Consider the following 15,788-nt stretch of genomic DNA (forward strand, 5'->3'; position numbering starts at 1 on the left):
GTTAGGATATGGGACATAGAAAATAGCAGGCTAACATTAGCTGATACTAGGAGGGGTAGCTAGTTAGCCGATTGTTTGTCACCTAATGCAGGCTAATGAATGGTGAGTGAAACATGACATTCGTATGATATTATTGGAACAGGTCAGTAGCTGTGTTTGCTTGTGTATTGTTAGCTGACCAGCTAGATGTTCGGTTTTGTTGACATCACATCTATACTGAAGCTGTCATTTTCTTCTTCCTCACATTAGGCAGACTAGATGGTATACTTGATTGTTTTTGTTTGTTTTTTGTTGTTTTTTTTATGTTAATGTTGGTCACCAAGTTTTAGTTGGTTGGTTGCAGTTGCTCATAAACTCAAACAGCTTGTTGTTCTTAACCTCCATAGTTTCTGGAACAAGTTTATCTGGTAGTTAAAACACTGAGTTAATTCTAGATGTAGCACCAGCTCCAAACTGGCCTTTGAACTGCCTCAGTGTGGAGGAGGTATTGAGTCCATTTTCAGTACTTGTTCTGGGTGAAGATGATTTGAACTGGCTGAACATACGGGCAGATTTAAAGCGATATCTAGTCATCTGATTCATCACGTTCATTAGTTAAAATCAGTGTGGAAAAACTGGTTCTGGATCTGGTTGAATCTTTAGGGCAGGATATTGACAGGACATTTTCAGGAACAGATTACAGATGCACCCACCACAAATGTGTGCACAAATAAACACACATGCACACTTTGCCTCGCGCACACACATTGTTTCTGTAAAATCTCATTAAGTGCTTTTTTTCCAGCAGCCATAGCTACCTTTTAACCCTTCCTCTGGACGCAGCTGCCTCAGCAAGAAGAATTTCATCAGAGTCAAGCCAAAAAAAAAAAAAAAAAGTAATAAAAAAGTAATGGTACGTCCAACATGGCCTTCAAAACTCACAGATTTTTAATTCATCCTCAGCCACAGACTTGGTGGCAGCCGATGAAAAATTTCTCACTTGGGGGGGAGAAAAAAGGGTTCCCGATTACTCATCACAGAACGCAAGCGGTGTATAAAAAAAGAGAGCATAAAACAAATGGTAAACAAAAAAAAAAGAATCATTTGAAACAGTCCAGACTGTCTCTCTCTGATTCACACAGGCCTACATGTGGCTGTCCTCCGTACACTTCACTTGCACAGAGATGTCCGTTAGCTACAGGTCAATTTCTTAACTTAAAGTTGACCGTTAAAAATCCCTTTGGGTTTAGACGGAGGGCGGGGAGAAAAGTCATCACAGCTTCTGCGTTCAGCTTTCCTCCAGCCCGCTGCAGTTCCAGGTGGAAGATTCTCCTCGAAAAATGGAAAAATGACAAAGAAACCATGTAAAGTTTGAAAAAAGCATTTTTGTTGTTGGCGTTTGTCTCAGTTGCTGTCATCTTCACATGGTTTCTTTTTTTTTTGTTTAATCTTGTCTCCCGCGAAGGAGGGGGGAGAGCCTTTTGCCACTGGAGATGTTTCTTGAACGTTTTTCGGCGAATAAAATGATCTTTGTCTTGCCCTCTGCTCAAGGAGCTATGGTTGTCCTCTGTTGGCAGGCAGGCAAAGATGTGGTGTACTTCTCCTCCCCTAACTGAATCAAGGATGAATGCACTGATGTCACAGGGGACAGGTGTGGGGAGAAAGGACAAAGCATCATGGGAGGAGGGGGAAAAGAAGGTGAATTGATGGAGGATAATAATACAGATAGAGGGAGATTGAAAAAAAAAAGGGACAGAAATGAGCATGAGAATGGAGTGAAAACAGGGGAGACAAAAATAAGATCAACACATTAACATTTTCATTCATTTTCTATAAATTACTGAACAATCAAACACTCAACAAGATTACATGAGCTACAGGTAAAATTCAGAAATTCAATCTCAGGTTTTTCGTCTTTACCCCAATATTGACCCAAACAGCCACCAACGACCAAAACCATCTACTGATTTGAAATGTTTAATAACTTCTGATCCACGAATCCTACAAATACATGTATATAATTGGTGTAAAACGCAATTTGTCATCTTTTCACAGTCATCAGATATGACCCATTTGGATGTTCCGAGGCTCTGTAGTGAATGTGGAAACACCGTCATCTTCTACAACATTAATTCACCAGTAAAACCCACGGAGTTCGATCAATGACAGTGGATGAAGACACTTGATTTATGTTCAGTTAATGATAGATTTAGCTGAAAAAGTCACTTTTTCTTCAGTTTTCGCTGGTTTTTGATGTATAACCCTCAACTTTAATCTGAGCTGTTATAAGCATCCACATGATCCATATATTAAATATAGGAAAATACCTGATGTTCACTGAAAAAATGCAAAACACAGAGAATTATGTCATAATAAATTGTGATAAATCACTTAAAGGAGTGATATTTTGCTTTTTTAAATGGAATTATGGATTTTAAAACATTTCCCTGTGGTCTACATAAACTGTAAATGCTATACTTGGGTCTGAATTCTTCATTATTTCAACTCCACAGGCCCATCTTCAACCCTATTTCTGAGTAATGACATCAGAAAGGTCATTTTGAGTGCTGGCCCTTTAAATGTACATGAGCCACTTCACACCCCGCCCCCTCCAGGTTGTTGACTGTGCTGCTTTATCCCATTCAGCCACTTGTGTTCCTTAATACAAGCAACAACTGAACATTTGAGGTAATTGGCTCGAAGTTTGGACATATTTTCAGTATGGACTACAACCGCTGCTGCTGACAGACAATTATGGTGTACTCGGAGAAATGTTTGTCAGAAGTCTTGACCTTATATGTGCAAATGTCGTGACGTAACTAGTTATAGACGCAACAAGAAGGAATTAAAATGGATTGTAGAAATCCACTTGATTTTGCCAAAATGAATATAAAGATAGCTTTGCAGCACATGGAGGGTTCAAATTAAACCTTTATGAACTATTAGGGTCCAAATACACAAATAATGCACCAAAGACTAATAAAAGTCGGTTTAGCAAAATACGACCTCTTTAAGAAAAGTTAAATACAGAGAAAAAATATTTGGGAACTGCCATAAAAGTAACACTGGGTCTTCTTATGGGATGGTATAAATGTTTTAGTTTGAGGCTGTGTCAGCAGATTTGTTCCCTTACATGCATGATCAGCACAGAGTAGCCAGAAGGAGCTGATTTCACTTCTACTACCACAAAATCTCACTCGTCCTCGCTCTATCCTGCAGCTTATCTGTTTGTGTTTACCTCTGGAGGAAGCGGTTGCTATACAGCTGTGCACACTGTGCTGACTGTGAACTCTGTCTCATTGGCCATGATGTCGGTGGGCTGCATGTTGCGGTCGTACATGGGGTTCTCGAACGTAGCTCGGCCGTTGGTGTTCTCGTGGCCCACATAACCATTGAAGGGGACTTTGGGTCTTCTCCTGAAATCAGATGAGTCAACACAAATAATCAGCAGAGATTACAGTGATTATATTTGTAAGTATTAGTTAATCAGCACTGTGGGCTTCACACAGCTTTCTGGCTCAGTAACTCAGCTTATACACATAAAAATAATTGAATAATTATGCTGTCAGAAATGTTTTTTCTACTAACAGCTCACAAACTTTCTGCCTCACTGAAACATCCGAAACTCTGCAAATGTTAATTTAACTGCTTATCATCAGACGCTTCTTTAAAGAAACAAAAGTAGCTTTAAATGTCGTCTATTACGCATTAATCTATACTAGATCACCACAGGATCACTGCTCATTTCTGTAAGCCATGACTGCATAATCTCAACATTCTTGAACCGAAAATGTGTTGCAGATCCACATTTCGTTGCTGTCGGGCAGAAACCTCTTATGTCCAAACGGTTATTTTTCAGGAAACTGGAAAAATGATATATATTTTAAATAAATGAATGAAGTCACAAGCCATTTTCAACACTTTTCATTGGTTAAATAATTCTAAAACCATCAGGCCAACATGAAGACTGACCAACAGAATTATTTTATGACAAAAAAAAAAAAAAAAAAAAAAGACCAAAAATGGACTTACGAGGTTTCCACCCAACAGCGATGATTTCTACATGTGTTTATACCATAGATTGTGTATATATGAAGTGGTGCATGTGAACATCAATCTGCACCTGTTGCTTCTACTAGTCATGTTTGTGTACTTCAATGGAATATCTCCAAAGATGCTACAGAAATAGCTGATGAGTCAAGTCAGATAAATATTCACTGTCAGGATTTATTTAAAAAAGGTGCTTCCCTTTCACACTATGCACATTAACTCTTTCGGTGCCAGACAGTTAAGGGGCTAATAAGTCTTAAAAGTGCCACAGAATTTGCCCGTTTTTCAGTATTTCGCGTCGTTTTTATAATCGAAGTGTGAATCGTCATCAGAACTCATTTTCTAGCAGATGGGACTGTTTTGACAGATCGCTGTGTTTACGATATTACTACAAAATGGCCATCTAATTTGCATATGATTTCATTCATAAATTCATTCATAAAATTTCCCAAGCAGAAAACGAAACGCAAACTCTTCCTTGGTCAAAAACCACTCGGTAACATCCGCCCGATTGCTACTTAGATTCAAAACGCACCGGACGCAGCCGATTCATTATTGATCGTAATTTGCAAGAAGATTTGAAAGAACGTCATCAAAATGTGAGAAAGAAATGGGGGTGGATGGTTTGTTTGTACACAAATATGGCGTGTTCTCCAAAGCTGATCTGATCGGCCCGTGGCACTTTAAAGGTTGTATTCGTAAAGCCGATTTAATCGGCCCATGGCATTGAAAGAGTTAACGTCTTTTTCTTCAAAAAAGCAAAAACCACCTTAAGCAAGAGTAAAGAATTTAGTCTCTGGTGGCAAAGTCGTGGATTTTGTGCCTAATTCAAAGAAGCAGTGGATCCTTCATTGATAGATCATTTTTGATTATATGTATCTGGGTTCTTCTATGAAACTCGGTACATTTTGGTACTTGGCACTTTGCCAGCTTTTTAAACCCAATAATAAAAGAGAAATTTAGACAAATTTCCCCCCAGGATGTACCTAATGATGACCTCAGATAAATGCAAAAAAAAAATTACACTCTTGCTCTGAGCCATCCCAAAATTAATGAATTTTTGATAAAATATTAGGACCAAAAATAAGACCAGAATTGGGACATGAAAAACTGCCTAGGTGTCAGTGCATTTGATCTTGAAAACATGGCTGTAAATGGTCTTATATACTGCTATAAATAAAGACACTGTAAAATTTGTTAATCCTAGTGGTTTTTTTAATCCAGATTTGTGGGCTTTTCATGAATCTCAGTCTCATTCCAGGTTTTGTGTGTAACCCATTGTGTCCACTGGTGTTCTATGCAGAACCTGCCCAGTTAAACACATATAAATCACAAATGATTTTGCAACAGCGGTCATTTACATCAAACACTCTGCCTTACATAATAAGTTCAATTCCCAAAATGTACCAGTAAGAGAATAGTGTCCTTTTTACCATGTTACATACAGATTTTTGGATTAAATATAATGTAACATAATATAAAAATGTGTTTTATCTGAAAAATAGTTTCTTTTACCTCAGTAAGTATTTATTTTTAAAACAGACCTAAAGTGCTTCCAAACTTGCTTCATAACATTAGTCTACATCTGGTTTGAATTTTTAGTCCCCATGTCCTGTTTTTAGGGACCAGTTTCACAAAAGCACCCAACTGTGGTTTTCAGAAACGTTAGCAACATTTTATTCAGTAACTGAGTCACAAAAATATTTTGACAGATAAATATAAAAACAGCATGTCTGCTTCAATGTATTTCACCAAGTTTGGAGAAGTAGACTTAACACACAAAAATTGCATGAAGATGATATTTCAATGCATTGTTCATAAATGATGGAGTAAAATGAAATGTATGAGTGTAAATCTTACCTATGTTTGTAGAGGTACAGAGCAAAGCCTGCAATGATCATGGCTATAAAAGGCACTAGGATGGCTGCTGCCACTGAACTACTGTTGGAGGTGAAGTTGTAGGCCGTGTTTTCTCTGCCGGGATCTAAACTCTCTGCAAGAAAACACAAGGAACAAATATGACACTGAGCCCTTTTGCTTTCACATCACTGCGCTGCAGCTGCAGACTTTAAGAACATTATCCTGCCAGCATTTCATCCAAGAGCTGGTGAAACAAGTCCGGGGCAAATAATTGGAAAATCGCTGAAATAAAAGAGATGTTATGACTGAAGAGGGCTAAGAGAAATGCCATGCAATAAACACAGACAAGTGACTTCCTAAAATGTATTTCCGTACTGTAATTTCATTTCCTCCCCCGGTAATGTCAAATTCTATTATCCTAACAATGAGTCTTAATTAGACACGAAAGGTCAACGGCTATTAAGTTATTTCAGATTCATTCTCTAATTTATTGAGGTGTATGTATGCAGTAGCAACAACAGGCAAGTGACAGTCCACCTGTTTGCCACAGAATGCCAAAAAAACTCCAATAAAGGACAAGTGACAAACAAGAAAGAATTCAATTAGCGGGCTGTGTGGTGTTTGCTAATCAACCCCCTGCTGCAAAAACACACTCACGCATGAAAACTGCACTCCCAGATAAACCGCCACTGAGAGAAAAAAAAAAAAAAAAAAACACAAAATGTCGACAAATTGAAGGGGATTATCTCCGAGACATTCCAACCTTCCCCTTGATGCATTTGTTTTCTTATACGCGCTCAAACACACATACACATGGATGCCCTGGCAGCAGCCCCAGTCCTCTGTTTTAATAAAGCGCTGTTTGCTCAGTGTGCGACGGCAGGATTCACACCTGCTGCTCAGGCACCTTTCTCATCACGGCACGTTCTCACATCCACTTCCAACTGTCTTCACTCAACTTTCATCGAGCGTACACGTGCTTAAGCTATGTTAATGCCTCATACCTTCATGCTCAATTCCAAATTCCTGCTCCCATGTGATCTGTTCTTTCTGTCTTGCAAACCAAAATGAAAGCCTCCTCAGCTTTGCTTCTTAAAGGCTGCTAAACTCTTTTCGGAATGTGTCACCCTTATCAGCATCGACGAAAAGAAAAACAGCAGAAGCAGTCGCGCTAACACTACCTACTTTACTATTAGCACAAGATCACTGCCAAGTAAGGCAAGAAGCAATCTGATGTAGAGGATTTAAGCTGCATTTTAACTGTTACCTCAGCTGAAATTCACCTTCTACTGATCTCTATTTATAGCATGTATAGCAACTGTACCACAGTGATTTAAGTGAGAGGCAAAGGTTGTCAAGGCAACATGCAAAATGGCAATTTCAGTTAACAAACATGAGTGATTCGCTGTGCATTCTGGAGTTTAAGAAATGTCAGATGACAATTTATATCAGTGGGAAGATTGACTTAAAACTTCGGCACTTTCATACAGTTAAAGCAAAGTGAAGATAAAAATGAAGATAGTTATAATATTAAACCTTTAATCTAAACAAGTAATTAGAGGTCTACAAATAAAATGCCTCTAGAATAACGTAGCAAATATGTATCAAGATTGAGTGACTAATAAAGAAAAAAATATGTTAAAATGCTGGTTGGCTGTAAATTCAGAATATTAAAGAATGGGTTTTAATTGAAAAGAATGTTTGTCTCAGAGGTACAATACCTACTTCAACACACTATCTACACATTAAAATACATCCACTTTTCAGTATCTTTTTAAATCTACAGGATTCTATTGTATAGATGCACATAAACCAATATATATGTAATAACACTTTAATATTAACATTAAAAACATCAGTACTTTACATTTTTTCAAGTATGTAAGATTTAACATTTATTTAATCTCTAATCTGAGGTGGATAATTTCTGTCTATCTGTCTGTCTGTCTGTCTATAAACCGGTGGAATGAATGCTGTAATGCAAAGGATATACTTTTGCGTATATTCTGAATCTAGCTCTACATTACACGGTTTGTCAAACTGTGAGGACATTGGGCAGAGGCTGCAAGGAGCTGAGGAGGGGCTGGATGGACGCACTTTCCCAACAATAAGTGTTGATTGTTTCGACTTGTGTTACTGCATGACTATGGTGTTTAGGCAGCTGTGAAAGATGTACAATTGTGAGGGTTTGTTTCCAACTCCATGACAAACAATTAGCAGCAAAGAGAGAAAGCACAAAATAATCTTAAAACAGGAAGTTGAGCCTCTTTCAATCATAAAATGCTGCTATTTTTGTTTAAATTCATTTCATTTGACAATTTGCGGGACTCTTGATGATTTAATGCATGAATTAATGCACAATATATGATGATTTCCTGTTTTTCACTAATGTTCAAGTCACCTAACACTTGTTAATTCTTAGTTACTTAATACATTCAACAATGACACCAAATCTGCTGGATTCCACAGTTTAAGATACATGCATGTGATCAGTGTCTCTATAACCAAGGTGTCAAACTCATTTTAATTCAGGGGCCACATGCAGTCCAGTACGATCTCAAGTGGGCCAGACCAGTAAAATAATAACAGTGAGAAAAGTTCAATTATATTATGAAAATGTTAACATCAACAAAGTTATCTTAAAAATCTGAATAAAATGAAAAACCTGAAAAGTTCTTGAGAAAAATACATGCCTCTGTTTATCATTTACACATGTGCATTACAACTTACAGATCACAGTGGATCTACAAATACACGAAACATTTAGTAACAGGCAGAATATTGGTAAAATTGTGCTTACTTCTCTTAAGACATTTCAGGTTGTTCATATTTGTTCAGATTAGTCACATTTTTTGTTAAAGGATAGTTTGTAAATGTACACTTTTTCATGTAATTTAACTGTTTCATACTAAAACAAAGAAAAAATTGGCGTTGTCATTATTTATAGGTTATTATGATAGTATTTTACTGGTCTGATCAGGTTTACATCAAATTGCTCTGTATGTGGAACCTGAACTAAAATGATTTTGACATCCTTGATCGTTAATATCTTCAGTGTAATTTTTTGCATTTCACAAATTTATCCCGCATCCCGGATTTGACCCTCTGACGGGGCGGTTTTGGCCCACAGGCCATATGTTTGACACAGAACAGCCGTGTTTAATAGAACATGAATAAAATATTTCGATCAATTCAGTAATAAGAGCTGCAATCTCATCTGGGATAAGCTCCAGCATCGTTGTGATCCTCTCAAGGAATAATCGGTTCAGAAAAGTTTGATCTGAAATGTTTTGGTAATGTTAGAATTAGAAAGTAGCTCTTACAAATAGGAAAAATGCATATATCTAACTTCAGCGTTTATAGAATGTGAAATGAAGGCACACTGACTTTATCATTAGTCCATAGTGAGCATTCATGATACATACTTTATTAACTCATTAAATCATTATGAGTGAAGAAATAGTAAAACACAAAGTATATGGTTTGTAGTCATTTAAAGTTTTGCTACTAAATTTACTCTCTTTTCATCAGCACATTCATTTGAGGTTTCGCTGCTGATGTTTTACTGATTGCTTCTTCTTTTCATATATAACATGTCTCTTATTTTAATGGACTCTAACAGTGGGTGGCAGCAGTAAACCGGCGCTGTGGAAAAACACCATCTTTTTATTCTAGCAGGAGAAATATGTGCACCAACTGGGATTAAACCTTTTAATTTTTCCCCCCTTCATTTCACTCAGACGAGCTGGGGAAGCTGGCGGTCGGAGCAATTCATGAAATTATAGAGGAAATTATTTTACACGCATTAAAAAAGCGCACATATAGATATGTATTTGACAGCAGCAGCAGCCATCTGGATCTGTGGAGTCAGGATGTAAGGATTTGTTGCGGTAAAAATCCCAGCAAGGAAGATCACGTGGGTGCGGTTTCTGGGTCACAAACATGAAGCAGAATATATGGATAGCTGCAGCTTGTTGAAGAAAGGGTGCAGTAAATATATTTGCTGTGTTAAAATTGTGAAATGTAGAGTACTTGATACGCTAAAAACCTGACAGGCACCAACACACAACTCCCCAGGTGCCGTTTTGTGTAGCTTTGTTGTGCGTTAAGTGTAGATGTCATTCTCTGACTATAAATCATGTTTTTTGAGAAGTGAGAAAATAACAGCTCTCTCTTTGCAAAAATAAGTCAATGACATATTCTGCACAGCAAATTGCATTCAGTGGAAACAACTCAGTCTACAGATTCGAGCGAAAGATTTTTAGATAGCGATCTCGACAGGGGTAAACACACATAAACACCGATCCCCTAGGAGAACGGCCGGCCGCAGCGGTTGCCATAACCAAGTGGACAGCTCACTCACCTAGTCTCTGGAGACCGAACTGGCCGAAGCCTTTCCCTCTGACAAATCCCTGGTACACAAAGGCATTGGATGAAGAGATGTAGGACACCTAGAGAGACAGAGACAGAACAGGAAAGGAAGACAGACGCTTCATGTGTGACATCCAGACTTTACAAAGGAGAATATTATCAAAGTGTCAGCAGCTGGCGCACGCACAAAATGAAATATCATGTCAGAGGAGCTGAGAGGCACTCTCATGGCTGACATTTAATATGACGTTTTTCTGCTCAAGAGCCCAAACAACACACTCAGCCACGCTTCGCACATGAAAGCACAAGAGCAACAGTCGTTCATAAGGAATATGCCCATATGTACTGTGACCTGCTTTTTTTATTATAACTGTATTGAGTGCGTAAGAGGTGCCTGAGGTTGGGGGATAATATGTGAGAAGAGTGGAGGGGGTCTGTTGAGTCCTGATTACCAGGCAATGATTTAACTGACATTTTAATTAAAGGGAAAACTCTCTGTGGGCCCTTCATCTCCCAGGAGTGACAAGGTTACTGTGTATATGTGCCCCTGCATATTTCACAATATGTATGTGTGGATTTGTGCATGTGGGATGAAACATACCTGCAATTGGGAAAAAAAAAATAAAAAGGAGGTGTTATATTAAAACTGACCCGGGGATTGCACTTACATGTCCGTCCAGGGCCCAGTTGTCTATTTTGAACTTGTTAACAAAGATCTCCACAGGGCCTCGGATCTGATGGACCTGTAGCAGCAGCTGGGCTTCCTCCCGCTTATATGTACCTGGGGAATGAAAAGATGTATTAAAAAAAAGGCAGTTAAAAAATATCATCAAAGATCACAAGTACTGCACTTTCAAGTGGCTTAAGCTTTTATACAAGCAACATATTATATGAATAATATGATTAAAGAAAATGACAATCATCATACTTTAAAGTTATAATGAGCGGATTTTCTTTACTTTTCTTTAACCTGTTAAACCCTGGGCCATTTGTTTCTAGTCGAAATCAATTGAACAAAACAATGGATTAGCCGATAGCAGAAGCTTTATTAATATAAAGCCAAGTTATGATCAGAAAACAGTAAAGATGAGATAAAGTTCACAATCACTGCTTCATACTGAAACCTTTATTTTCACTCTTCTTTGGTTTGTTCAGTGAGTTTTAGTGGTAAAGAATTAATACTTGTACTTAGTGTTAGTTTAGTGGTGCAAAGTTTGTTGCACTGGTTTGTTGTTTTATGAAATTATTCATGACATACGCTGGTCTCAGACTGTTACTTTGTTTTAGATATTTGGCAATTTTTTTTTCTTTAAATTTTTCTTATTTTTCACAATTTGTATTTATTTCTCATTTTTATCAATATCAGTATAATACAATTCAATCTCCTCAGGTTGAGGACCAAGAAAAGAAACAAAAGAACAGAAAACAAACAAATGAAATAAACAGCCTGTGTTTGTGTCAGAATATATTTAGGTCCCTTAATAGACACATTTGTCCCTGAATGTCAGCCATTTCCCCCTGAGATTTTTGTAAAGATAAGCCTTTATTAGTCCCACAAGGGGAAATTCCAGAGATTGTCTTTCAACTTCAGTTTATATGTAAGATGTAGATATTTGCCAGTTTTAGTGCTCATTGTTTGGATTGTGTTCTGTTTTCCATAAACTGGTTTTGTTGAGCTTTTAGTTGACATTCTTCTTGTTATGTGGATGTATAGTACCTGTATATGACTACAAGTGTCATGTAGCTGTACCATAGAAATGTGGCAGCGGTAATTGTTCAAGGAAGAAAAATAAAGAATTTATGTCAAAGTTACTGGAGTTATTGCAGATTTAATGATTATTGGGGTAAGTCTATGCCTCATTTCAGACAAAGTAGTATGTTTGGTCTTGAGGAAGGGGGTTAGTGTGGCGAACCCTTTGCTTTTGTCCTTATACCTGGAAATTATGTTTGTGTCACCTCATTTTTGCCTGTGTGACTGTGCTCACATTGGCTTTGTGTTTTCTGTTGTGGCGCTGCTACTGTCTGTTCTACATCGTATGAGTTTCCAATCAACATGGTTTGGATTTAATAAATCTAGTTTCTAAGAACAGTGAAGGGAACAAGCAGTCAAGTGGTTTTCATTTAACCTGGCAGCCACAGAGTGAGAGGAAAAAGAGAGAAAAACAGTAACAGGATGCCAATTTATTTATCAAAATATCTTTTTTGCCTTTTTTGCCTACCTCATGGCTGAAAAAAAAAAGATATTTGTTGTTTTCAAAATGATGTGTTTGACATGCTTCTGTAATACAGTGATGAAAATGCTCAAATTTAACATGGTTGCATAATGAAAATCTACAGGAAATGTAAAACGTAATGTAACTGCCATAATGGAAAGAGGTAGCCAGTGTGTTTCAGGGTTAGTGTTAGTGAGACCTTCACAGATGATCAAGGTTTTTGGGCTTATCAGTGAAACAAGGTTTTTGTTTTTTTTTGTAACTTATGTTTTATTAGTTTTAAAAGAACAACAACAAAAAAAAACCCACAACAACATAAATAAGTCTGGGTAGCACAGTCTTATCAATTATTTTGCTTATATAATGTCCATTTTTTCCACTTTTTGTTCATTTGCAGTTCTTGTAGTCTCAATCTGTGTGTTAGTTTTTCCATTAGAAATAGTGAAACAAGGTTTTGACTGCCTTTGTGGTTTTGTGCAAATCTGATGATACATAATAACATGTCACTAAAGACTGCATGAGACACCATCAGTGTAGGGGAATAACCACTGAAACTTAAATAAATGAGAAAATAAATCTTATTGTAACTAGTTACAGTTATGATAAAAAAGAAAAGTTAAGTTACAGAATATATTAATTTCTTAGACTAAAGGAAATTAATTTAAACTTTCTTTTAGTCTAAAATCTTCTTTACAGCTAATTCATCATTTTCTTGAACATTGTAATTACTTTGGTAGGCGTGCTTTAAAATAAAATCAATTCAATCTTATTACACCTTTATTTCTCTATTTAAAACATTTCTATAAAAATCTATAGTCAAATGCAAAGTGTTTCAGCAAACATCCCTAATGCCATTATACCATTTATTCATTATTGTTTGGAGCCTTTGTTATATTTCTCATAACACGATGTGAAATTTGAAAAGACAGGCTGAAGCTGTCACTGTCAAGCTTTGACCGATTTTACAACTGAAGAAAGTTACTTGTGTTTTGTGCCAAAAACAGGAAAGCTATGAGTCAATAACATTACTTTGACTTGGGGAAATTGGCGCTTGGAAAATAATTTTTACTACGCTGTGATGAAGATTGATGGCACTAAGGTACAGAAAAGTGAAGTGTCCAAGCTGTTACAGATGCAAATTTGCCTGTTAATGATCACAGCTGCACAGTGATTACGACAAAAGGGGGAGGAATAAAACGACTGCTGTGTGGTAACAGCACCGATGATCTCCTCTATGATGAGAACACCAACAAAGGGGCTCCCTGCGACTAATATGACGCTCGATCCAATCTTCAAGGAATCAAAGTGCCTGTTATGTCTGTGCTATTTCTTCTGTGTGTAATTACCGGCCAGTTTCAGTTCCACCCCGCTGTGGTCAATGAGTGTCCCGTTAACCCGGTTGCTAAAGGGCTCGAAGGCAGTGATGCTGAGCATGGCCGGCTGCTTCTTGCCCAGGTACTCGTAGGACCCCCTCCAAAGAGAGTTCTTAGCAAATACACCACCAGGGACTGGAGGAATAACAAGAGGAAACAGAAATAAACCCACAAACAGGATAGTTTTAAGTAATAGTGACAGGAGAATATCTTAAGTTACAAATAAATCACTGAACTCTGTTTGATAGTGTTTTAGAGAAAACATAATATTACATAAAAAGCAGGGTCTAAATTATTACACTGGGTTTTTTTTTTGTGTTTTTGCACACTGTAAATCCTTGAGGGCTGAGAATGTTTTTCTTCACAAACTTTCTTTCTAAAAGGGATTTAAGAGCCAGTGGTCTGAATATTTTAAATGCTGTTGCTTTAAGTCCAGATGTTTACTACCATGTAGTCTTCATCCCTGTGTGTGCTGATTCCAGATAGTTCCATAGTAAAAAATTTTTAATTAAATTAAAATATGCCATGATGTACATTGTTTCCCATTAAGTTGGAATAATTGTTTTCAGACACATTCCTCTTTTTTATTCCTATTTATACACATCAGTGTTCACCTTTGACCAGGTACAATGATTACATAATGAGTCCCAGTTTAGCCACACTTTATCTGTCAAGAATAAATCACATTGTCATAATCATTTCATGAGAAGAGATATAAATATTGTATTCCAACTTGTGCACAACAGTGTAAAACTGAGCCAATAACCAAAATGTTTCAGCAGAAAGTCTGCAGTTCGACAAAGATATAAAGTAGTCTGGATATTTCTTGTCAAGCAACCCTCATTTCCCCACTCTTGAATCTTGGGTGAACAGATATTTAAGGGAAATGAATAAACACTGATATTTGTCTTATATCTGCTGAATTTGCATTGTGGAGTTGGAGAAGGAGATCCATAACCACACACATAACTGACTAAAAACACATAACGTTTAAATAAATTGCTTAATAACAAGTCCTATGTGGTGTAAGTTTGCACATATCATCATCGTCATCATCGTCATCATCATCATCAAACTCCACAAATGACTGTAGCAGTGGTTTTAGTGAAAATCTCTCTTCTTAATATCTATCCTGTGATGAATGCTAATAAATATCTGCTCATTGTTATGGTACATGGTAGGTTACCTGGTAAGTTACCTGGTAATTTGGAGGGTGGTTCTTGCACTGTCCCCACTGGACTCTTACCACTTGGGCGATGATCAGCTGTGGGGCATAGCAACACAGAATACACACGTTAAATTTGGAATCAGGATAAACAGAGTTCGCACCAGGAAGTAAAAAATAAAAGACCTAATTTCCCTTTTGAACACAACAGCCCTATGGTAATTGCAGTGGGGGGGGGGTCACATCAGCACTACCTCATAACCCATGTGACTAATAACCCCCACGGTGCCCAGTGAGGGTTTTGGGCGACAGGATTCAGCTCATGCGTCAAAGAGCTGCCTGGGTGTCCCTGTGGAGCCGGGGCTGAGTCAGAGACAGTTTCACAGCTTCAAGGAAGCACTTTAATAATGCCTTACTGCTCACACTGGGCCGTAGTACTTAGACCACTGTAGTAAACACACACCCACGCAGATACACAGAGCAAAGGCTTTACATGCGACTACAAACAAAGACAGGTATACCGGTGATAAGTTATGAACACAAACATCACCTCGGATAGATGCGTACAGACACAAACGCATACATACTCCCACAGCCTTCTGTTTTATTAGCTGCCAGTCTTTTGATTTGCCCTTCCATCACTGTGCCCACAGGTGCTGTTAATATCCTGTATGTGCTGAGGCCAGTTTTCTTTCTTGCCTTCAGTCTTAATGGCAGTGCCTTAAAAATACCCATCCCTGGCTATATTTCACGAACAGCTTGGCACAGAATCCATCC

The 15,788-nt window shown here is 37.6% G+C and overlaps 1 protein-coding gene across 1 annotated transcript in view; it reads right to left on the minus strand.

The window, feature by feature from the left end:
• Window positions 1-289: 289 nt before the first annotated feature.
• csmd2 (CUB and Sushi multiple domains 2) overlaps window positions 290-15,788 on the minus strand; it is a 135,072-nt gene continuing 119,573 nt past the window's right edge. Inside the window, exons 42-48 of the mRNA XM_030146990.1 lie at window positions 15,045-15,110; window positions 13,820-13,981; window positions 10,929-11,041; window positions 10,253-10,340; window positions 5,890-6,022; window positions 3,218-3,395; window positions 290-1,611 (exon numbers count right to left, since the gene is read on the minus strand). Of these exons, the coding sequence (XP_030002850.1) occupies window positions 3,236-3,395; window positions 5,890-6,022; window positions 10,253-10,340; window positions 10,929-11,041; window positions 13,820-13,981; window positions 15,045-15,110 (722 nt within the window). The 3' untranslated portion in view covers window positions 290-1,611; window positions 3,218-3,235. The remainder of the gene's footprint in view (window positions 1,612-3,217; window positions 3,396-5,889; window positions 6,023-10,252; window positions 10,341-10,928; window positions 11,042-13,819; window positions 13,982-15,044; window positions 15,111-15,788) is intronic.

This window comes from Sphaeramia orbicularis, chromosome 11, assembly GCF_902148855.1.
Source record: "Sphaeramia orbicularis chromosome 11, fSphaOr1.1, whole genome shotgun sequence".
In the NCBI taxonomy this organism is placed as follows: Eukaryota; Metazoa; Chordata; class Actinopteri; order Kurtiformes; family Apogonidae; genus Sphaeramia; species Sphaeramia orbicularis.